Below are 25,633 nucleotides of genomic sequence, written 5' to 3' on the forward strand. Positions count from 1 at the left end.
GCTAAATGCTCCTGCATCCCAACAGCTTTCGTCTGTCACAGTCAATTATTTATTTAACAGAAGGTAAAACATTTTTTAAAAATCTCACCAAAATCCCATTGCACCCAGTTAGGATATGCAGCCCACAGACAGAACGGCTCAGACAGCCTACCTGCAGCCAGCTCGGAGCTGCTGTGTGAGAGCTCTCTCTCTGTTTTCAAAGTTCCCACGGAAAGCGGAGGACCACCCAGCGGCGCCGAGCGCGACTCCCATTAGCTGCGCGCAGCTCATTTGCATTAACGTCAGTAAAGGCTGTAGGTCAATCCTTGCGGGTGCTTTTATTGGATGTGCCGCTGTCAAGCAGTGCTGAAGAATTGGAAGGGCAAACGCCAGAAAAGGCAGAGAAAAGACAAACATTAAATCAGCATTATGTAGCTCGATTCTGCCTTACCTCCGTCCGCGTCAGCCTAAAATAATCCGTCCCCGCTTTCAGATCTGAAACTTGTGGACACGGAGCGGTCTTTTTTTTCTTTCTTTTTTTAAAGATTTTTTTTCCTCCTCCGTGTGTCTCTTTCAAGCGAGTGCATTCTCCAGAGGAGGTACCTCCACACATCACAATTTGACAGCCTCTACATCCTTTTTTTTTTTTTTTTTTTTTAACCTCCAGAATGAGAGAAAATCGCGGAGCCTGGTAACACCGTAGCCAATTGCACCCGGGTTTTGGACCTCTTATATCAGGCGGAACATCCTCAACCGGGCAGCGGATGCCTGAATGAAGACTGCGAACCATCCACGAAGATTTCTCTGCTTTCTAAACATGTGAATTTTGGGCTGGTAATTGGAGTGGTCTGTCGGGCTACATGGCATTATGTTTTATAAAGGGTGTTTGACATGGGAGCGACCGACCAGAATAACACTCTGCAGTGTGAATATTTCAGCCTGTTGATGATGAGCCGCTCAGGACTGGAGCAAAGTGTCGTGAGAATCGGTTTATGGCCCGTGTCTTGAGCTGAAGAGGGCAATCAGATTGTTGAAGAGAGAGCTAAAAAGAAAAAAAAAGAAAAAAAAAGCATCATCTTTTGATGGCTCCGATGTGGGAGAAAACGTTTGCACATAAAAGCTTGGACACAAAAAATGGATAAAACTAATGCATGAAGCTGACGGGGGGACTGCATGGTGTGTTTTGGGCCTATTTGATAACAGTGAAGTTGAGGAAAATGAGAAAATTGTGATGTGGTACGAAGAAGGCCAGAGAGGAGCCCTAGTGAGGGATCAAATCGTCCATGGGGATCTGAGCAGCTGAAGAATAACGGAAAGCAAGTTTTCGAGGACAAGACAGCTGCTTTGATTAAAAATCTCCAATTAACTTCTGTGAAAAACAGAGGGAGGAAATCAGCTTCCTGATCGGGGGGTGGGGGTTAGATAGATATATTATTCATGCCTTGTGTTAGAGCAATTGGAGAGCCGGCTTTGCTGTGGCCTAGATGATACATACATATATGTATTTATACTAAAAAAGAACCCTAGGAGGAAGAGTGGACCTTCACAAAGCACAAAGAAGGCGAATGACACTCTTGTAGCCTCAAAGTAAAGCACTTGCGCAAAAAGAAAAAGGCTGAAGTGGGTTGAAGCATGGGCTGTGCTTCAAGTATTCATATATCTGATAGGGTGGTCTACCACAGTGGAAAAGAGTCCGAGGATTCCCACTCACCCCAGCAGACTAATACCACTCAGCATCAAGGAAATCCTGCCTCTGGACTACCCCTAAAACCCCCAAGCTGCAAGGTGAGAGAACCAGTATTCACTACATTCTTACAGAGACACAGAAGTGTGTGTGTACATGAGTGAAAAGTAGGATTTTTATTTTTGTTTGGCCCATTAAAGTTAGTCTATATTAAGGACATGAAACAAGCATAATTGCAAAGCAACAAGGGGGATATTATAGAAAAAAATATTTATAAGACAACCCGAGGCAAGAAAAGGTGCAAACTATGTTAAATTTAAAGTATTTGTTAACACAGCAGGGACATTCTTTATTTATATTTTCTACAAATAATCCCTTCTACCTTCAAAATTTCCTCTCTTGACGTTCCAAATTTGCTGTTTTTCTAAACTCTAAAGGAAATGGGCCTTGATACACACACTTTGTGGAAGTTGTGGGGTCACCGGCCCTTTACACTAACTGAAAGTATTGTTTTCTTTGTAGTTTCAGGATAACGTAAGCTTGTGCTTTGGTGGCTCAAAATGTTCCCTCCACTTGTAATCCTACTGCCGGAATGATGTTGACTTATAGAATGGAAATCTAGGCATAAAACAGTGACATTTGTTGTCAAACACAGCTCTTTATTCAGCTGACACACCTTTTGGCCTCTCTTTTACCTTTCTATGTTACTCAATGAACTGTCCTCCCTTGTGGGTTCTTATCGAGGCCTTACTGTTTCATTCAGAAATGTATTTTTAAAAAAAAAAAAAAAAAAAAAAAAACAGTCCCATTTATGTTTTGGCCTGTAAGTAATAAGCTAAACATAATCTGGGCTGTGCCTGCCTGTATACAGAATAAGCAGGTCTTCTAATCAAGATGATGATGATAAAGTCAAAGGTTATTTATAACATTCAGACTAATGCAACTTTAGGTATCTGCAAATGCAAAGTACCCTCTAGAAAAAAAAAAAGTAATTCTGCCTTCCCAGTTTAGCTGTTCATGACCGCATCTGTGTAGTATGTGTGTGTTTTGTCTGACAGACTGCAGACTATTTTATTTGAGGGCCTCTGTCAAGCTGAATTTTGTGGCCAAATGTCACCCCAGGATGCAGTGAGAAGTCAGTGTGACAGATGCCCCCACGTCAGGACGCCCACTGTGCCTTTGATTGAATTAGCTCCGTGATTGAGTTAGACTAATGGTATACAAATCTTCTCCAGCTGGAAATGGTTAATCCCTGTTCGGTGAGGTGTCATCTTTAACATCATCTGAGGTTTTCTCAGTGAGTTGGCAGATTTAATTTCACTGTAATGTACAGGAAACTACATTAAAGTTTCTTTCATTAAAAACCACGTGTGCATCAGCTTGTTGTGATGCATTCAAGGACGAGTAATATGAACTTCTGCTGCTGCTTGCCGTAGTTCTTTTGATTTGTTCCCTTGAAAGTGATCAATAGATTGATTTCTGAGGAATTGTGTACCTGTAGATTTAATAAGACCCTTTGCAGCACAATGTCACAGAAAAATCCTTAATTCCTTGCAGTATATTAGTCTTATCTAAAGGTGGCACTAGTTTTTGTAACTGTAGAAATACATAATATCCCACAAGCTGATCGGAGATAATGGTACGGAAATAAGCAGTTGAGTCATCATATTGACGAGTATCTTTGGGTTTTGGACTGTTGATCCGAGCAAGCAAGAAGCCATAGATGCTTTCAGGGCCGCAGCTCTGAAACAGTGATATTCTTCGTAATGTTTAAAACAAATTATATGAAAACAACATATTGGCATATTTTCTGTAAAATAGACCTAGATAAAGTATCTTGGACTGATCTCTTAAATACTTTCTGTGATGGGTTTAGTCTCTATGTGCAGGTTTGTGCTTTAACAACTGTGAATTTACACATTTATCTCCTAAAGGACAGTAACTGTGATCCACACCTACACTATTGGCAATAAGTTCAGAGCATTACAAAACTGAATTAAGCAAATGTTAAGACTGTGCGGTATCTTTGCTTACATTTTTGTTTTTAATACCTAGAGAAAGGGGCAGGGCGAGACCATGTGCAGGCGCTTACAGTGTGAGAAAGATTGAATAAAAGTTTGGGAGTGTGATGTGAGTCTTTGTCAAGGGTACGTTACCATCTGGGCTGCTCTGGTGATGATAAGGCTCAAGTACAAGGTCCTGTGATAGGGGGCTTTTTTTTTCTTTCCGTGTGTGTGAGTTTGAGTACGGACGTGTGTGTGTGTGTGTGTGTGTGCATGCGTCGAGCCAACAGACAGAGAACGACCCCACCCAAACACAACACCATTAATCTGGCCTTGACTTTTCTAGTCTGATTGCCCCCACTCAAGGAAATCAAGTAGCTCTCCTGTCCTGAACAGCAAATGTGGATCAGCCTTACCGTTACTTTTTAGTATTAATGGGAAAGGACCATAAAAGCTGCTAAGCTAGCAAGTATCTCAGGAGTAATGTTATCATGTGTTTAGCCTCTGCATTGACAGGTCCCTCTTTGAGAATTCCACATATTCCTATGTTTCAGACTCATGTTTACATAGATTCAGTTACTTATTTTCTCATCTGTAGACTGAAAAGTATTCTGCACTGACAAATTTTTTAAACATGACAGGCTGAAACATCCCATTCAAGTGTTGAGACGCTAGCACACCCCTTCTTTCTTTTTAATTTTTTTATTTTCTCATTGTTTTGGGAGAAATGCCTTCCTGCAACTGGTTTTGTTTTCTCTTTGTGGTATACTTCAGGTTGCTTTCTTACTGAGATGTAAACCTTCACCCATGCTTGAGATCCTGTTGCAGAGGAGCAACCCTCCAGAGTGATGTTGTCATCACCATGCTTGACTGTAGGGATGGCATTACTGAGCTGATGCCATATGGGTTATTTGAAATTTAGGATCAGGAGGCAGCATGGTGGAATTTAGGAAGACGCTTTAGCTTTCTGATAATAATCCATAGCGCTAGGTAATACCAGTACACCATTTCACCAAGTTTACCCCATGCCTTAACAGCAAGCATCACAAGTCAGCAGTATATGCTAATAAACCATGACATCTTAATCATCATCATCACTTTATATATGAAGCACTTTCACACCAGCCAGAGCTGAACAAAGTACTGAACAACAAAAATACCTAAAATAAAAGCATAAAAATAACAACAGCAAATGTCATGACATGACCGGACTGCCTACATACATGCTTTTGGGAACTGTAGCCTCAAAGTTCAATCTTTGTTTATTTAAGTTAAAGGATTTTTCTTGTCTTGGACTGAGAATCATTCAGGTATCTTTTGGCAAATTCCCAGAGGACTGTCATGTGTTTTTTTGATAGGAACAGCTTTTGACTGGCCGTTTTAGCATGAAGACTTAATTGTGGAATGCAGAAGTGATGGTTCTCCATTCGTAATGTTCTTCCATCTCCACAAAAGAACTCTCACTGAACGGGCCCCTTTGCCCCTGAATACTCTGTCTACCTGAGATATCTAGTGGTTTAATCAAACCTTTTATGTTTGTGATGATAGACTTTATAGAGTTGATGGATGCTTTTTGGGGCTTTTTAAATACTGTTTGTCAAAACACAATACACGTGCTTTGACACAAGCTTGTCTTGCTGGTTCTTCAACAGTTTTCCCCCCTTGTGGCATTTTTTATGGTGGAATACACAGTGTGCTTTTAAAATATTATGTGAAATGAATTTAATTAAACACACCAGTCAGGCAGTAGCAACAGCTATGACCGTTGATAGAAGTAAGATGTACCAGAGCTCTGTTTAGTCATAGAAAATGATACAAAAGATAAATACTACTGTAAACTGTATATAAACTACTCCCTCCAAAAAAGCAGTTTTTGCTTTGTCATTGTTGAGAATTGATTGGTGAGAAAATATAACATGAACCTGCTCTAAGGTGAGTCTAAAACAACAACATTTGAAAAGCTTGAAACGGGCTGAAGACTTTCTGTCAGCGCTGTAATAACTTAAGTGGTAGAATCACTCAGCTAGTCCAAAGGCCCCCCCCCCCCTCCCAAACCTATGCTTAACTATTGCTAACTTAATATTTCTAAACCAAGCACCTCATGTGATACATCTTATTTTTAAAGAGTGTGTAGTAAGATATGATACTCCTCTGACCTGGGCAGCCTGTCTGCATTTGTCAAGTTTTCTCTCCCACTATGTCTGTGTGTTCTCTCTGGCCAGTTGTGTGTGTGTGTTTAGTCTGAGTTGAGAGTCATTGGGTAATTTATTCCAGAGGAGGGCAAAGGCTTAGCATGGTGATGAATTAATCCACTGTGCTTTTTCTGCTGGCTGAGAGGACAGAGACTGATATTGGCTCTTTTTCTTTCTCTCCCTCTTTCATTTGGCTATCAGCATTTCTCTGCTATCCCCTTTTTCTTTGTTGTTGTTGCCCTGCATTACAAAACTCTTTGAATGCCCAAGGTTTGTGTATGTATTTGTACCTTACAGACAGCTGTTTTTATAATCCCAATTAAATTAGTTAAAAAACTTGATCAACTTTTGGAGTAGTTTCCTCTCTGTACACCCACAGAACACCCAACGTTCAGTTGACTTCTGTGTTGTCTTTGTCTTTACAGCTGCTGTATGGATCAAATGATGAACTAGGCTTATCTATATCTATCAGAGATGTCATGGATGTATGTACAGTAGTCTTTTATAGCTCAGCGCATGGCACTAACTCCTGGCACTCAGCCATAACTAGCAGTTTTAATCCTACTGGGTCAAAGTTCTGGTGCTATAACAAATCATTTAAACACAAAAACAAAACTTGTTAATTGGTTAAATTAAGATGTGTTGGGAAGTGTGTGTTGTATTTAGAGCGTAAAACAAGCATCAAGCTCCTGATTATAATCTTTATGTTGAGATGAGCGCTGCTGCTGACTGTGGCAGGTATCTTATATTACATTTGGCAAAAAAATATATATATTTCCTCAAATGTCAAACTAGTCCTTTAAGACTGTCTCTTTTTTCTACAACAATAATAAGATTTTTCACATTTTCAATTTTTTAACATGAAAATAAACTTTGGAAATTTGTTAGAATACAACTCTTAAAATGCTCATTATGTTATGTGTTATTTAAACAAGGGTGCCTATATTTCTTTTCCTGTCTGGAGTATCTACAGGGGTAGTAAGAGGACATAAAGGGGGTCTTTTTTGCTATGTCATTTATCTCCACTGGCACATTAGCAGAAGGAGTTGAGAGGAAGCAGGATGGGGCCCAGGGAGCAGCCACACTTTACTGATTGATGTAAAAGCCGCTCTGGAGCTTATCTCCCTTGTTTGTACATGAGACGTCCAAGAGTTCAGAGTGAGATATTTCACTACAGTGTCAATTCATTTTATTTCTGATGTCCAGTCAATTCAGTAGTCTGCTGCTAACAATAGAAATCACTTTCTAATGAATCCCTTTGTCACAGTAAGTGTTGATACAGTGAGTCTCTTCATTTCAGAGCACTTTCTCACTTATGGGGTGTCAACTGGTTGTGTTCATTCATGAAACAACCTTCCATTGTTTTTTTTAAATAGTCTTAACAAATAAAGCCACATTCAAAGCTACTTCTGCTCCCCCTCCAGGTTAAGCATTTAGTATCATAAGGTCAGCATGTGATAGTTTCATGAGATTACTGAAATGGTATTCTTCCAAAATAAGGCACTACAAGTGTTTACTTTGTGGCAGCGTTCTCTGTTCATGTTCAGAAGCTCACAGGAATGTAAAAGTGAGTGGGCTCAGGTCCACCGGTGGCCTTCTAGAGCTCCTCCTTGAATGGGCCACTCCCCAATATCTGAGCATCTGCAGGGGTCATGCTGCTGATGTGTGCGTCAAATGAAGCTTCCTGCTCCACACAGCCAGACTCTCAGGACTGTTTTCAAGCACACAGTCCAGTGTTAAAGGCTTGCATGTTTTTTTGTAACTTGTTTTCTTTAGTCTACTGACTGTTGATGTGTCATGCAGTAATGTTTTTGGTTAGTATCTGTGCAGAGAAGTGAGGAAACTCAAAACACACTATAAATGCAGTGAGAATAATCAAAATCATGAACATAAATTCAAAATCATTGCAAGTGGTAAATTAATCCTGTTTTCTATTTATGAAGTTCAAGTCCTTGGAAACCAAACCTTTAAGTAATCTCAATAATTCTAAAATAACATGGGAACATGCACAAATGTTACTTTATCAGCCTGCAAGCAAGTCTACTATGTAACGTTGGAGAGGTTGTGGACCTTAATGCTTTAAAAACCAGGAATGGGATGACAAGTGCCATTTTACGTCGCTGTTGATGGATTGGGTGTTAAAGGGTTGGAGCATGGTTTTATCTCCAATGTGAGACCATTTTTTGTTTAGGCTTAGGTATCACAATTGGTTATGTTTAGGTACGAACACAGCTTCAAGTTAAAGCCACAAACCTACTTGGTTAGGGCTGAGAAAAGATAATGCTGTGGCTTTGAATCACATTTGTTGAAGAAGCATCAATATGTGACCTGAAAGAAGGGACACAAACCTCTTTAGGTTCAGAAAAAAATGCTAATTCTTTTCAAAAGTGTGAGCATGCATGTTCGTCTGTCTGGACAGACTTTTCCAGTGTTTAACCACCTCTTACCCAGTATCCGTTTGGATACACTATGTGCATAAGGAGTGGATAAATCAATAAAAAAAATAAAATGCAATTAAATAACTAACTTTAACTAACTATTTTGTGCAATATTTGCAAAAAACTAAGTCCAAGACCATCATACTGTGGTTCAGTGAGCTTTTTCTCCACTTCCTGGAATCTTGAAGGGTTCCCTGTGTTTTGTTTTGTTTTGTTTTGTTTTTTTTTGTACAGTTTGTTCATTCAATGTTTTGATTTTGCGCAGTTTAAAGGTAAAATATATGTAAAGTAATTTAGCAAACTTTAAAGTTTATTGTTATCTTTGGACAAAGTCAAGGAGTTGACTCAACTCTGTTTCTAGTCTGTAAACCATAGAGCTTCTTGTCAGAATTCAGCTTTCTTGACAAGATATCAATAAAGCACTCTCCAAAATCTTGAATTATTCCTTCAAGATTAAGTCCTATAAAATTTGTAAAATCTTCTTTGTTCTTCTGCATTCACTACTGACAAATGCAGACCCCCACTCGAGGTCATAATCCCTCCCTTATGAGAGATTTTGAAAAGTACACCATGTACAGAAGACATAATCATTGTTCCCTCAAAGGAAACTTCATCTGAGAGTTATCTGTCTTACATAGTGTCACAGTGTCTGTATCCACAGTCCGTGTCTTTAATGTCCCCTGCAAGAAAGTCTTATGTGGTGATGGTGCTTTGGAATAACCATGCACAACACACCGTGTTAACAATGCTAACAGCCATGTTAATGGCATCTGGTCACTGGAATACTTTGGACATTTTCACGCTCCGTCACACTTTTGCCTCACAACCAGAGTAAACTGAAGAAAGGTTGAACACAGCACAGTATGCAGAAAGACTTTCCCTGAGGCTAGATTTGCAAAGAAGTAATAATTGTTATGTTTGTGTTTGATGATAAACCAAATTTATGTTTGTGAAATTTGGTAGTTTTGCTCTTATAGTTTTGGGTTTTACAGCCTTTTTCTCACTTAAGGAAGTGCTGAGCAAACAATGAGCACCACAGGAATTAAGTGAACAGGTTTGCAGCTTATTAGCTGTAGTAAACACGCAAGACTCTCATTCACCCCGTGAGCATGCATTAAGCCAGCCTTGCTCCTCTCCGTCTTTTGTTTTAATAGACTTATCTATGATGCAAAACTCCCTGGAGTGTGTTCTGTCTTTTGCTCTGAAGATTTACTACACCCTCAGATGATATGCCACGGTGCAGAGGACAGATGGTGTACATTGTTTGTGTGATGTATGTGGTTTTAAGGGCTCATTAAGGGTCAGTACATTAAATGAACCCAAAGGGTAGCTACATTTGGGTTCAATTGAGTTTCACTCATTTTGTTACTTTAGCTGAGTTTTGGCAAACTTGACTTTTTTGGCCCCTGCAAAGATCTGACTCTGGTTGTAAACATAACTGGAGTTATCAGACCCATTTGACCATGATATGCAAATTCATTTTTGCAGACACCTTGCAGAGAGGGGAAATGAGCTTGTCTTGCAAGCTTGCCACTTAACTCAGACATTATCAAAGGCGCCCTACTGCGGTCTGAATGTATACATTTCAGTATTGACCTGCAACATTTGGAGGCTTTTAATATATCTAAACTGTCTTTTTACTAATTGAGATCTAGAAGTTGGAAACAAAAGAAGTGTATATTCTATGTAGTCTGATCAGTTGTTGATATTTTATATTCTCTTTCTGTTGAGTTGATCTTATCTTTTCATTTCTGAAAACAAAATTTTGCTTGACTTCATTGTGACAGTTCGGAAAAGTTTTATACTTTATATTTTTTTTTTAGCCTCGACTCAATGATGTCATCTCAAATTGTTGCTATCAGCTCAGTCAGTTTCAACTTTGGCCCACTGGTTTGAAAATGTTTGAGAACATGAACTAAACTTCAGAACATTTCCTTAACTTGTTCAGCATTGCTTGCAGGAAACCAGAGAGCAACAAATGCCTAAATGAAAAATATGAGCGTACATTCTGTATTAAGAATATTGACATGCATGGGAGATACAATGGAATAAAGCAGAATACACTTATGTATTTATAATAGAGGTGGATAAATGTTGAAACATTCCTGCATGTCTGTGAAAAGCACCTGTTGCACCAGATGGATTACATTCCTCACAGGTCGCCTGTTTGAACTGCATGCAGTTGAACCAGTAAAGCTGTTTGTATCCATATGAAATATTATCTTGCATTGTGAATAATAATATTAGTAAAAAAAACTTTTTCCTTTACATTGTTCCTGCACCCAGTTAGCATAGTTTTTACCTGTGATCCCCATTTGCTAACTTTAACAGATATCTATATACTGTATCTATCTAGTCATTAGAGTTGTATTGACTTGTTGACATGTTTGCTCAAATCTGCTTCACATCTGTAATTTTCTTACACTTATGTCATCTTATATTCATTTCTAAGTTAGGTTACAGTTCAAACAAGTTCATAGACGTAATTGGTAGGATGGCATTAATTGCAACATACTTGGGAAGAGGGCAGCTTTCTGAACTGTCTGTAATTCCAGATGAACATGATAGAAGATCACATTTTTAGAATTGAGAATCTAGTGTGATTTATTTTTTTTTATTTTTTATTTTTTTTATAAAACTCTGCTAGCTCCGGGTCATCTGAGAAAAAAACAAAACAATAATCTGTTAAAATTAGTATCAGTAAGTAATCTTCTTCATTCAGTGTTTGAGAGCGTGACTGTGTGTGTTTATATCGTGTATAGTTTGTGTGCCAAGCTGCAGCTCATGTCACTCACTAATCCCTCATGCAACAGTGACATCAGTGTTCCTGTTTTAGCAGGTGAGGAACAGTAAGGGGGGGTGGTCTGGTGGTTATCTAATGTACTCCCAAGCATCTGAAGGGCTCTGGTGAAGCTTTTCTGATATTTTCAAAAGCATATAAGGTGTGGTGAAGAGGTGGAGCCATGCATAGTTGCAGACAGAGTAATGGTGGTGTGGACGTATTGCCAATTCTAAACCTGTCTTTAGGCACTGGGTTGGTGAGGCTATTAAGATTTTACAGTTGAGTAATGCATTGGGAGGAAAATTACTGTAGACCAATGAACTACTCGTGTAGCTTGATGTTTGTGTTCTGTTTTCCTATTCATGTATTTGGCTGGACTTACTGTACAAGGAGGAGGGGTTGACCGCAATAGAAAAGTTCCTGGTAAGATTACTGTTGTGTCACTGGACCAAGCAACAAGATTTTCCAAGATCTTTCAGCTTGCCCGTGGACTAATTGGCCTTTGACCTTTAATAGGGCTGTTCTAGGGGAGGAAGGAGGACGAAATCTACATACATAAAATCAATAACTGCATGTGGCTCACTGGAAACTGGCACTCCTGCAGCAGCTGCAGGAAAACATGCCAGGATTAAATTACATTATGTACAAGTTTTCTTTTTTGTTTGCATTTAGTAAAAGGGATTTGTTTGTTGAGGAGGAATGCAGGTGTGCATAAAAAAGAATGTGAAACAAGCAACAGAGGTGGCAAAGGAAAAAGGGGGAGGTTTTAGGTAGGGGTTGCCCCAGAGCCCTGGATAGCTTAGGATTGTCTAGGTCTTATGAGGATTTCAGTGTAATCTGGATAAAGACAAATACCTTGAAGGTGAACACTGGAGAAAGTGCTCGACTTCTTGGATGTACTCTCTACATTTAATTAATTGACACTGATTGGTGGTTGATATGGTTAAAAACCAGATGCATATTTCCCTTAGAATGCTGCTCTTATCAATTTTACACCCAGTGTTTGTTTGGCTTACTCCTCAAGAGATGAACCACTAGGCCGGAGAAAACAAATTTATAGATCTAAAGGTGCAAACAGAGGTGTATGAAATTTAAATACATAAAATAAAATACTTGTGTAAAATTTATGTGTAGGTTTCACTTTTTTCCATGCAGCTTAACATAAAAACAATGAATGGCTGCTTTTCTTGTTTATGTTTACACATCTGTCACATTTATTATCTGGCTAAAAGCACCAGACAGAGTTTACAGACCTGACACTGCCCAGAGTCTTCATCATGACCCCCCCCCCCCCCTCTTTTTTCATTTATGCACACTAGTCAAGTCTTTGGCAAAAATACACTACTCACAAAATGTTAAGGATATTCAACTTTTGGGTAAAATTGAAAGAAAATGTAAAATGTTTATGCTTATACACCATGAATGTAGAGCATTGAAGTAGAATCATGCAATTGTAATTCCTTTATCTCAATGAATTGAAACTAAAGCAAACAAGACTGGTGGGTATACCACAAGATAAAAATGTCAATGCCCAAAAAGTTGTCGTGGTAACTGTTGTCTCGGTCTCAATGTCAAAATGTAAACTGTATGATGAAGACTGTTTAATACAAGCTGTCATTAAGCCAGCAGTCTACATGTAGCTGATTTCAAAATACTCTGAAGCTACTGTCACACACTTATTTTAAAGTTCTGCATAGTTTAAGAAGTCTGCTTTCCTGATTGTAAAACATGTTAATTAGTTAGAAATTAATTTTAGTGAATTAAGGTTTGTGTGGATTTTATGATGCATTTCACTTAATGGGTAAATACACATTTTCAAAACATCAAATAAAGCATTTAGCTTTTGTTTGCAAGACTGAACAAATAAAAAAATACAGACGTCTTGTAGAAAATGTATAACTGAAAATGACTGCAGAAGGCTGATATGACGCAAGTCCATTAAGCTGGATTTGTGCTTCAACTTTATGCTCATGCCTCCCCAGAAATATGACCACAACACAGACCGTAGCAAATGTGACTGGATTACTTGATTGGTGTTTACATGCCATACTGCTCTGCTCAAATATAACAGCCCTGTGGAAAACAAGTTTAAAATTAATAAGGCAGTAATTGCATAAGGTTTGCTCATAATATTAACACAATAACCAGTATTATGCCTTTTCTTTTTTTTTTAAAGCTCCTCTAGTCCATGTAAAAATTTGGTTTTACAAAGTTTTAGTGAAGTAACATTCATCAGCTCCCTGCATATTCAACAAACTGTGGTCGCATCCAGTCTTCAGTTTGTTGGGAAAACAATGCACAACAACAAGGGTGGGCAAACAGATGCCCAATGCAGATAATTTGCTTCAGCAAAAGATCTCCCACAAGTGTAGCTTGTCTTACTTGGGTTCCCCATTGGCTCTATGTTGAGATGAGGTTGCAGCATACACCAAGCTTTTGCTCAGGTTGCATTGGCTTTTTGGCAACGTCAAGCCACGTTGCATTGCCTCTCTTATAAGCCACAACTCCCTGACACTGTCGCTCAGATGGCACAGCTTCCTGACCGCTTGGGATCCGCTGGGGAACTTCAGATGCTACCTCCACACTGGCTATTGGACTGTAACCCTAGTTACTGCATCGAACAAGTTATTTTAATGGCACAGTATAATGCTTCGCGTTTGAGCAGCTCCAAAGCTTCAAAATGACTAAATCTGTCACATGTATGATTATCCCTACAGAAAAGATAGGGGTATGTTGCCTACTGAGCAGAGGAGCAAAGGGGAAGAAGAGACTGCCAAGTGCTGAACTTTATTTTGCATTTAATGTAAGCATCCAGTTAAAGAAAGATTAAATGAGCATGGGGTACAATTAATAATTTACTACTTTACAGAGAGATTTATTGTTGTTAGATGAGTGAAGAGAATTCTGTACACAGCAGCACAACACAGGGCTTGAGTGTTAGTGAGTGACACATAAGGCTTACCACAGCAGACGTCAAGCATCACCAGTGAAACAGTGAGGACTACTCTCTGCTCAGCTGGGCACAAACTCACAGCTGGCCGTTGTCATCAAGCTGGCATTGTTTTCACTGGTTTTGAACATGAGGGTAGTTCTTGTGAAATGTACACATGTATAATGCACTTTACAAGCTTGTGCTTACTATATGGAAAGCGGTTTTAAAAAGGAGTGACAAAGAAAAACTGAGGGAATGTAAGATAAATTCAGATTAATACAGCTTCAGAAGGTGCAAAAAAATTGCCTCAAATTAATATTTCATCATTTCTTTGAGTTAAAATCTCAGTCTCAGTTTAAGAGTTGCAGCAAATGAATGTATGCCATCTAATGCTATCGCATAGATATGCTTTATTTTAGCCAAAAACTTAAAAAACTAGAGAGGTTTTCTCATTAGGAGCAGAATAAGCAGTCATACAGTCATGCAGTGTTCTGCACTTGGCTTTTTAATGTCTGTGTTCTTGTCTCCTGTATGTGTGGACGGATGTCCATGTATTAAATATCTACTTCTAATTTTTCTTTGACAAACTGTAAAAAATCGATTGCACCATATTGGCGGCGCACATAATCCGGTGGGTGCTGTGATATCTGAGGCCAGAATGTGTGGAACACCTGTCAGAAACAGGAACAGGTCACCCAGGATGAAGTAACTCATCCATTTTCTGCAAACTCTGTATTTTTAAACCATGGACGTCATTCAAGGGCGTTTGGGACTGAATTCCAGGACAAGCTCAGTCTCCTGAGTTACTCGGTGTCTCCCCTGTGTGTGTGTGTGTGTGTGTGTGTGCGCGCTCGCACACACATTCCCGTATGCTTAAGTTTCCGCACTATCTGGTGAGGTGGGAGAGATGTCACTGCAGACAGAATAAAGGTCAGGGCGTACTCTGTAAGCACTGTGTGTGATTAGGAATTGCTTAATTTTGGGCAGCATGTGGGGAAACATGGTTTACAATGCTGTGGGTCACACAGAGCAAACTTCAGGAAAAATACTTAATATGTAGCTGAAATAATTTTATACTGAATCAACTTTTTCTAATTTGACTAAAGTCTTCTTTAATTTTGTTTATAGAGCTTTTAACAGTAAGTGGCTGCAGCATGCAAAACATCTGCTTAATTCATGTTGCTTACCCTTTAACTTACCTGTCCTTCACTGAACTTGGCGAAAATTAAACCAGGTGCTGATGACTTCTGGGACAGGAAGAGCAATCAGGGACATGTTTAAAGTCACCTTCACTTGTCCTTTGTTCAGTTTGTTGAGCTCTGAATGGCGGAGATGAGGCACCTATTCTGGAAATGAGTAAGAGTTGGACTGTGACAGCTTGTCCATGTTTAACAAAAAGGGTTAGTTAGTTAGTATAGAGTAGAAGTAATATGTGGTTTGTTACTTTTCTTTAGGTTTGGTGAAGATATTTTATCCAATCCAATTTAATTTAGAGCACTTTAAACACAACAGTGTTAACCAATACTTCTCTTAGAAAGATTATTTAAAGATTATTTGATTATTAATTATTAGATAGAAAGATTTAGATGGATTCAGTTTATTGTCATTCAGCAAAATTACATCAGAGATGCACTGCAGAATGAGATAATGATGCAGTCATTAATAAAAACACATGGTTAAAAACACCTGAGATAAGTAATACATTGTGATATAAAGGTGCATTTAGAGAAATAAAATATACAAACAAGATAATAAATAGGTAATTATTATTGCACGCATAAATAGAAAGTTATTGTAGGGTTTCTGAAATAATTGCACATCCCCTATTATCATTAGTTTCTTTATTATTATTGCATAATTATTTTACTAGAATTCATCACCAGTGAGAGTCTCTCTGTAGCTCGGTAGTTCCAGCTAAGATGTGATATCCTTCCTGACTTATTGTTTCACATGCAGCACTTTGTACATAGTTTTCAAAAGCACCACTTAGCTATAATATACTATATTTTCATTAACCCACATCTGCGTTGGGGACAGAGAAGTGTTTGAATCTGATTTTGTTCACTTTCCATGTCTCATAGTGTCCATTAGGCAACAATAACTTAGAAGGAGAAAGAAGAATCTGCAAACATCCATGCAAAAGACTGATGCTCTGAGACTCCACCTGCCCTTTTTTAATCACCATTGCACTTTTCTGCTTCCTTCCTGCTCACAAATCCTTTCGTTTTTTATACAATTACAAAAATCTACAGGCTTCTGGCTTACACACTGTAGTATTTATACCCTGCAATTCCTGTTATAAAACAAGAAAGCTGCTTAACAGAAAACAGCCTGGTGAAGAGTTGTCATTACACATTTTGCTTTTTTCTGGATAAGTGTATTTATTGTTTTCTGGAGAGACCTTTTTAGATTTTTAAAATTTTTTAGGAATGAATATAATGCTACAGTTGGCAAAGATGATCTTCAAATCAAAAGTAAGTAAAACGCACTTCAAAAAGTAAGCATTTAAAACAAGTTTCCAAACAGGAAGTGAGTTAGGATGTAAACCAGGAACACTTAAACTATAAAAACCAACTTAGTAAATTAACCAGTGATCCCATTTTGAGGAAACAGGGAGATATTGCTTTAAGGCAGTGGTTCCCAAACTTTTTCTCAAAGGACCCTCTTCTCATAGACAACAATAATGTCAAGCCCCCACTGGTCAGTGGGTAGAGCTGGACTGAGCAAAACATACATTTCCCAATCCATACTTACAACAACATTTTTGAATTGATAATCACAAGTTGCCATGGTGACTGTTCCCTCTTGGTCCCCCACCTTGATGTTATTGTATCCATATTACTGTAATTGATGTTTAATTATTTGAAGAACATGAGATTACATAACAAAGAAATAACTATAGGTGGAAGATTTAAATGCAATAATTAGTTAATAACTATTTAAATTTATTTTAAAAGATTTTTTTTTATATATATTTTTGCCTCTTAAAAAGATTAGTGCTTATGCATGGAAATAAACATGATTACAAACATCAGAGGAAAAGCATATATTAAGATTTTATTTACTAAAACGAGTAATGTCATGTGCACACACTTAAACAATTCTCTTATAAAATGAAATGAGGCATATTGTTCATTTTATGATTTGCATCTGACACACCCTGATTTACAAGAAAGAGCAAAGATATATCAGATGAATTATAAACATTTAATTTTAGGCCGCAAAAGAGTTATATTTCTTTAAATCTTGTTCTTTACAGCATGTTGTGATGTTTGATTCAGAGCCTGCATTCCGTCAGACAGAGCAAGAGAGGGAGAGGGAGAAAGAGAGGGAGACAGAGTTAGTAATGCAGAGAAAGCAAGGATGTTCTGGGACAAACCGATCCACAGTGGCCTAGTTTCCCTCAGCCATGCCAGTGACTCAACTAAAGTCTTCTGCCTGGCTGACTGTGGGTTTGGTCACCATGGATAAGACATGTGGACTGAGCCAGAATACTCTTGGTTGCAGTTGTTTTTCTAAACAGATGGACTGCAGTCACATTTACTTGTTAGATGAGCCGTCTGATTGTCATTCAGGTTGGGAAAGTTGTGTTTATTTCACTCAGGGCTAGTTTTACTGTTCTGTACAGTTTTAGGCAACATAATTCTAATGTGTACATAACAAACTGAGGGTAACAGGAACATACTGTAGTTTTTCTTGTCAGTCAGCTCCATGTTCAGTGGTTTCAATTTTGGTTCCTGTAAAAAGCTTTACTAGTAAAATATTACCCAATTACCAAAGGTGAAAGATTTTTTTTTTCCATCTCCATTTTTAAAACTCAAAGTACTCAGAGTACAGTTATTTTTCTGTAACTCAAAGTAACAGAAAAGGAAAAGGCCCTAAAGTAAAAGCTTAAGTCTGGTACACACATAACGATTTTTTTAATCTTATGAGATTTTTTTTTGGTTCTAGACCTCACATGTGAAGACAAAAAATCAGGCAGTTTTGATCAAAATGTGTGTGGTGTGTGCCGATAATCTAATCACTCATCTACAATCTAGTCCTCCAAGCCGGACAAATGTTGAAACATAGAAGAAGAACCATAGTAACAACCAGCAAAAAACGAAGAAGAAGAAACATAGCAACAACCGGAAAACACGAGGGAATGATGCTGGTCTTGGGACTATTGTTTACAGAAAAAACCAGGACTAAAGAAAATAACAGACTGGAGACAGCATGAGCACAGACTTTATTTACTTCCTTGTTCCCCAGCCAGCTCGCTCTCTGATTGGCTACATTCCGTACCATCCACGCAGTCAGAATGCATAAATCGGCTCTGAAATATTGAACATGTTCAATATTCCCAATTGTCGGCTACGACCCGTTTTGGAGTGGATTATCGGGACAAATCGGCTTGTAACACACCACAGGGAAATCCTACGATGATTGGGCTTTTGCCATCCAAGGTTGGGAAGAGGCAAAATTGAGACAAAAACAGCACAGAAATTATTGTGTGTACCAGGCTTTACCCACTTTAGCAAATATCACAGCTTGTAGAGACTCTCTCCAATAACTAAATGTTTTCAGTTCTTGTATGTGTTTTTATTCTTTCTGCAAAACACTTAATTTTTTTTAGATTCTTGGGCTTGCTTTTAAATCTTCTGTGAAATTTCAGCATGTAGACTGATAGGGAGAAACCTCTATGTACTTGTATTAAGTTCATTGTGGATGTAATTAACACGGAAAGCCCCATCTAGATTTGTGGTCTTTATTTCCCCCCTAGGGAATACTGGCCAAGACAGTGTCATGAGACACATAACAATTTAACATAAATCTTTTACATTAAAAAAGAGGAATAAATAAACAAATAAATTAGTTAATGTAACATTTTAGTATAATAGTATGAAATGACACAGGGGGTTAAAAACATAAGGGAAAAACGGAGGGCCGTAGCAATAAAGAACTATAACAGAATTTTAAAGGTGTAATTGGTACCAATGGGCTTTAAAAATTATCACCACAAGTGGGCAGAATTTTAATGAATGAGATGCACGTTTCTATCCTTAATAAAGATTAATTTATTTACTCATTGGCTGTAGTTTTTTATTTGTTTGTGTTTAAGCCTACAAGATGACAATGATAGAGGTGAAAAAAAACTTGCCTAAAAAGTCGTCTACAACTAACAAGAAGAGCCTTGAGGAAGAGAGGGGAATGTCCGGCCAAGGCGCTGTCCAGCGTGGACTAAAACACAGCACTGACAGCTCAGAAACAATTTGGAATAACTTAAAAAGAATTTCTATACAGATAAAGTAGTTTTCAAGACTGCGTATTGCTAGAGGATCTATTTTCTGACCCAGAGAGTGGTCGTGCCTGGCTCTGAATGAGGGCTTTATAGCGGGCAGCCGCTCCCATCTTCCTGGTACTGCGTACCGCCACTGGATCTTTTAGTGGTACGCAGTACTGGACTGTACTGGCTTACTTTCACCCCTCCTACTGTGCATGGTCTGGCCACAATAAACACAGGTACCTTCATGTGCTTTCTGTTAACATGCAGTTAGCATACATTTTCAGCACGGACGTGGGAGTAAACTTTTAACACTTTTAACAACTTTTTCCCATTGAGAATATGCTTGTTACAAAAAAAAAAAAAAAAACATCAGATATTGTCAACTTGATTCTCTTTTTCTTTGGTTACTCATACATATAAAATGAGGCCGGCTTGCTGAGAAAAGTTGTAGCTGAAACAAAATCAAACATAATCACAATGTTAACAATACAGGTTCTGATCTCAACATTCAGAGTTGCAATATTTCCATCACACTTTACCTTCTTACTGCCCAGACACTTTCATGGAAGTAAAGAACTATCTTTACCCAAAATAAATAAATATATATGTTGTAATCACTCTGCTTTTTCACTTATTTCTACTCTTCTCTGGACTATATTTGCTGCTAGTTGACTTGCTGTTCCCAGCGCCAAGGTGACCACCTCTTCTTCTTCTATTAGATGCAGGGCAGATTAGATACAGCAGTGAATTACGTACCATCTAGTGGTACAAAGTGATATTACAGAAACATGAACTGCCCTTTCTCCTGGTTTTATATCAGAGCTTTGTGGTATTCTGGCACTCTTTTATCATCACATTATTTCCAAACAGTGTGATGTTTCCTTGTTGAGTTTGTAGATGGTTAATTGAATCTATTTTCCTTCCTTCCTGTCACTTGCTACAACACAAGCCCAAAAACGTGGTTAATCCACTCCCATGTTTAACTGTTGGATAGATGTTCTTTTCATGATATTGTGCAACCATTGCTCATTATGACCTTGAACTGGTTTCCAAAATGCATTAGGCTAATGCAGGTGTTCATTTGCCAAATTCTGACACTGGATTATGTGATAACAACATGAGAAAGATTGTCCTCTGATTTACCCATGAAGGTTATATATGTGCAGGTGGTGTTGTACTGTAGACAGGCACACCGACACTCCAGAGTCTTTGAATCTTCCTGAAGGCCTTTGGCAATCAAACAGAGATTTTGATGGGTCATTCTTGCAATCCAAGAAGCAGTTTTCTCAGGAAATGTTTTGGGTCTTTTAGACTGTCCACCATTCTGGTTAAATGCAATTCCTTAAATCATTAACTGTGAAAATAGCCACCTGAAAACTTTTTTGCTATATTCTTATAGCCCGCTCCATATTTTTAAGCACTTTTTTTTGTTTGTTTTGTTTTTTGTTTTTGCTTTTTTTCTCAGAATACTGGGTACCTACATGGAGGAACCTATTGCTGCTGATTGTTGGGACAAGTATGAGAAGTTTAAAATATTACACAACTCTTTGAAAATATACATTACAATGTACAGTATACCAGTCTTTAACTTGTGGTGCTTATAGAGATTAATTCCATGTCTTGCTTCACCATTTAAAAGGACAGAAATTTTGACCATAACTTTGCACAAGCATTTTGGGTTAAAATTGCTCACTGTTGTTTTCTGGTATAATGTTTGTTAAATGTCTGCTTCATTGTCACTGAAGATAAATCTTTGACTCAGGTTTTAAGAGTTCCTGAGGCTTGCACTGATGTTCTTCCTATTTGATGTGACTGGATGATGGATGGATTAGTAACAAAATACCTGATGTCTGAATGCATATCAGGTACAGCGCTCAGGTCTGCAAGATTTTTACACATTCCGATCATAAAATTTAAAATGAGCTGCAGTGTAGTTTTATCTGTTATGCTTATCATGTCTACTTGACTAGACATTTTATGTTTCGTTATATCTGTCTCTTGTGTATGTTTAGACCTGTTCGGGGTACTTTCCGGGTATGTTTTATGACGTTGTGTGCTTGTGTATTCTGTAAATATAAAACTAATTTTATTTTATATTTAAATGTGAGAGGCCACACATTTGTGTGTTTTGTTTTAGTTTAGTTTTCCATTACATGTTACAGAAACAGTTAGTTTTAACTATGTATTCATTACAATTTTCATCAAAATCGACTGCAAAAATTACACAAAAAAATGGAAGTGGACTTTTTTCATTTAAATTTTGAAGTGACATGACTGTCACTAGACAGTCATTTTACATAGTAATCGATCTCTCATAATCTAAAGTTGTAAAAAGTGATTGTTTTAGCTTCATTTGCTCTTTTACAGGCTTGTCATTGATCCCTCACTTTTTGAAGGTTTGAAACTCTCTTGTTATAGTTCAGCCAATTCAAGTGGCCACACATGAAAGTGAATTATTCTCTTTGAGGTAACACACACAGCATGGGAAGCTAGCAGCACTATCTGAGTGGCTCAGCATGTGCTAAGGCCGATGTGTCGCTCTGTGCCATTTAGTCCACCACTCAGCTCAGTGTGTGTGAGAGCTAGTGTGTCTGCCTGTCTGTCTGGGACAGAATGTGCATCCACACCTGTTGCTGTTACTGCCAGCCTTAATCAGATCTAATCAAGAACATTGATTCATCTCCATTTGATTCACACTTTTAGACTGGGGGCAAAAAAAAAATAAAAAAAATAAAAAACATACAGTACAAAAACACACACAAGTCACCCTACTAATATATGTGAGAACATTTATTGTAGGAAAAAAATATGCTGATCTTGTCTTACTGTGTGTTGCCTGGGTGTGCATGCGATATTCTACTTTACCACATGTGGCAAAGTTTTAAGGAGAGACTCACTCCTGAAGCAACAAAGTGGTGCCAGGGGAGCGTGTTAGTCAAAACGAGTTTTTTAAAGAGGAGACACCTGGAGATTGTTAGAGAATAGATGGACCGTGGACATATTCCTGAGAATCAAGGGCAATGCAGGCATCCCATGATTCCTTGCATCCTGGTCCCAGCATTAGGGTGGAGGAAGCTGTTTACGCTTTCTATCTCTCATTGCTGACGTCGGCGCACCGAACAATGTCATCCAATTTCCTGTTTTTCACTTTAGTAGAAAGCCACTCTCCCACTGTGTATGGAGTAGTGTGTATGTGAGTCTATGAGTACAAGACAGAGGAGCTCCAGGCTGGAGGAGAGGAGAAGGAGGAGATCTATAGGATACACTGGGAGCAGGATATAGGGTCAGAGGCAACTTCACTATGTAAATACATTAGGTGTGTTGAATGAGAGTTGTAGGAGACTGCAGGCTGTTCTGAATGCTGCTCAGGATGGCTGTGGACACGTATCAGCTCTGATGTGGTCAGATCAGCCTGAACGAGCAAGAAAGGTGTGATATCACATGACAAGGGAGTCTTTTTGAAGCTGTCATTTTCTAAAAAAAAACTTCACTGAATCATCAGAATATACTCTATCTTGTGATTTTTCCATTTCTGATACATTGAGGACTGAAGCTTAGCAAAGCACTGTAACTGTCCTGAGGCATCATATACCTAGAGGGCCCAACTGCTCCAAGTTAGTTGAACTGATACAAGCAGAGATGCAGATTGCACAAGTGAATCAGGATGGTACTGATCCATATTAATCTGGTCCATATTTATTTATCTGTGTGCTATGTTTCTAAAATCATTGTATGCTGCATCCTTTGCTAGAAATTATGAATAGCTTCCTTAGATATTGGCATAAATATGCAGAATAGAGTGAAAGAAGAACACAAGCATATTTAGGATGGCATCTGTATTATAATCTACAACTTGGTACACACCAACTAATTCTCTGCCATCCCTAAGGAAAGACGATTAATTGTGGGGATACCTTTGATTGTGGCTAAAAATGTAGCATTTAATGGCACACTGAGAGAGTTTAACCCTCTGGTGCATGAATTGTTACAAAACAATACCACATTTTTTAAAAAAAAATATTTTACTTCTACAAACATGCACATTGATGTTTTTCTGTTTTTTAATCTTATTTTATCTTTTACTCAGTGTATTGATTTTTCTATTTTATCTATGAAAATTTTTATAAAATAATATCTTGTCACATTAATATAATATAAATTTTCTATAAAAATACCTGGGTCATTTTCTTGTCCTGTTTATCACTGAGGCAAACTTGGTAATTACAATGTATGTGTACTATATCAAATGTAGTTATTCTTTATACGTGGCAGAGTATTGGTGACTCACTAATGTCCAATGAAGTTGCTAATGTACGATCGACGCCAATGCATACATTTAAAAACAGCCATTAAATGTGTGTCCACTGTAGTGGACACTATGCATCAAAGTGTTAAAGACTGCTGTCGCCACAGTATTACAACCAAACATAATCAGAGATGAATTTCTGTGAATGTAAGAGATCTAGAGTGAACATCCTCCTGTGTCTGGTGCTACAGCGTCTTCTAATCAGCCTACAGGAGTATAACATGGAATAACATGTTAATCAACTCATTAGCACTACTGAACAAAAACCAAAACAAACCTGAACAGTGTGGCTGGGAGCTAAATGTAACTTGTGGAATCAGAGATACAGATTGGAAAAGTTTGTGACAGTAGATTATATTATGGGGTATTATATAACAGACACAAGAGGAAAACAAATTATTTTTAATGTCTTCCCTTCAACTGTATTCAGAAAATATCAAGAAGTCTAGGACTGATTGCTATTAACACACTAAAGAAAATTGGGAGACTTAACTTTATTACACTATTTACTACTGTGTTAATCGTCCTTAGATACTGCTTTTTATTCATTTAACAAATTGTAGGAGTTTTGCAAGAGGAATCTGTGATCGTTCTTGCTGTTTTCTAAATTTTAGCGACTGATCCAGACTTCAGGCAGGCCAGTCAAGCACGCACACTATGAAGCAACACTGTTGTAATTTATGCAGAATGAGGTCTTCCATTGTCCTGTAACCATAAACCTCTTAGTTATTTAAGATGTTGCCTCAGTGATAATGTCTCTCCTGTGAATTCGTATATATTGCAATGCATCATTGGTAATTTTAACTCAAACAGTGTGTAAATCTGCCTGCTGCAGCCCCATACCATCACAGATGCTAACTTCCTGTTAATAACAGCCTGAAGGGTCACTGTCATCTTTTGGCATTTAGAATCTAATGTGCATATTCTTAAAATAAAGTCAGAAAGTGGTCTCATGTGACCACAGAACTAGTGTCCACTGTCTTTGTCCACTCATGTTTCGAGAACTCAGCAGTGTGCAGTGACATACGGCTTTCCTGGCAATAAAATGTCAGGTTATATTTCTAGAAACAACAGGACTGTGTTGAGTGACAGTCATTTTTTCCAGTGCAGTGGCTTTGAGTTTGATTCAATTCAGCTTTATTTGTATAGCGCCAATTCAGATCAGATTAAGTTTGATCTATTTGGGCCTATGGTGTGTATTTCCAAATACATTAATATATTTTGTCTCGAGTTGCCGCAAACTATTCACTATAGACCTGTATGGGGTGCTGATGGGGCAAAGGAGGGGGACCTTCACCATGATTACTTCAGTTTTGCTTGTTTAAAGTGCAATTGTAAGCACTGTTTGGTTTATTTAAGCAGCCCCAGCAGTCAGTTTCCTGTTTCATAGTTTCAATTAGGGCTGAATGATTAATCGTTTTTAAATCGAAATCCCAATTTTATATCAGCAAATTGCAAAGGAGCGTAATAAATTTTCAAGGGACAATTTAAAAAGAGACAGACAAGGATGTATGCCTTTCTGTTTGAAAAGCTATGGTCTATCATAGAAGGTTGTAAAATTGTCAACTTATGGAATATTGTTAGAGTTGCAATATCCTTTGAGCCAACATGAAGCTGTTGTAACCGACTGAATTTGATGTCCCCAAAACTGGTGGAGGGAAATGAACCATACTGAACAAATTTAAGTACATTTTAAGCTTTCTAGACTCAAAATATCTGGTTGTAAATGCTATGAATGACCATACTGATCTGTTTAGCCAGTAATGATCCTTGTGAATAAATTATTCAGATGTTTTGCTTAATTTTTTTTTCTTTTTGTATGGGTTTTGCCTTCTTTTGTGTACAGTTTATGTATATTGTTTTTTCTTACTGACTCAAGTTGCTGTATATTTCGGCAAAGATTATCTCAGAAAAGAGATTTAAAATCTCAACAGTTATTATTTCCAGGTTAAATGAGAGTTAAAAATATAAAAAAAAAATCCATATGTGATTAATGTTCAATGCTTCAGTGAGCTCAGCTACATACATATGCCTCATTGCTCAACAAACTT

The 25,633-nt window shown here is 38.0% G+C and overlaps 1 protein-coding gene across 1 annotated transcript in view; it reads left to right on the forward strand.

Moving 5' to 3' along the window:
* The first annotated feature begins 265 nt into the window (after nucleotides 1–265).
* Nucleotides 266–25,633, forward strand: part of pde8a (phosphodiesterase 8A) — a 54,444-nt gene continuing 29,076 nt past the window's right edge. Inside the window, exon 1 of the mRNA XM_041982191.1 lies at nucleotides 266–1,764. Coding sequence (XP_041838125.1) covers nucleotides 1,612–1,764 — 153 coding nt within the window. The 5' untranslated portion in view covers nucleotides 266–1,611. The remainder of the gene's footprint in view (nucleotides 1,765–25,633) is intronic.

The sequence above is a fragment of the Melanotaenia boesemani genome, chromosome 1 (assembly GCF_017639745.1).
Source record: "Melanotaenia boesemani isolate fMelBoe1 chromosome 1, fMelBoe1.pri, whole genome shotgun sequence".
Taxonomy (NCBI): Eukaryota; Metazoa; Chordata; class Actinopteri; order Atheriniformes; family Melanotaeniidae; genus Melanotaenia; species Melanotaenia boesemani.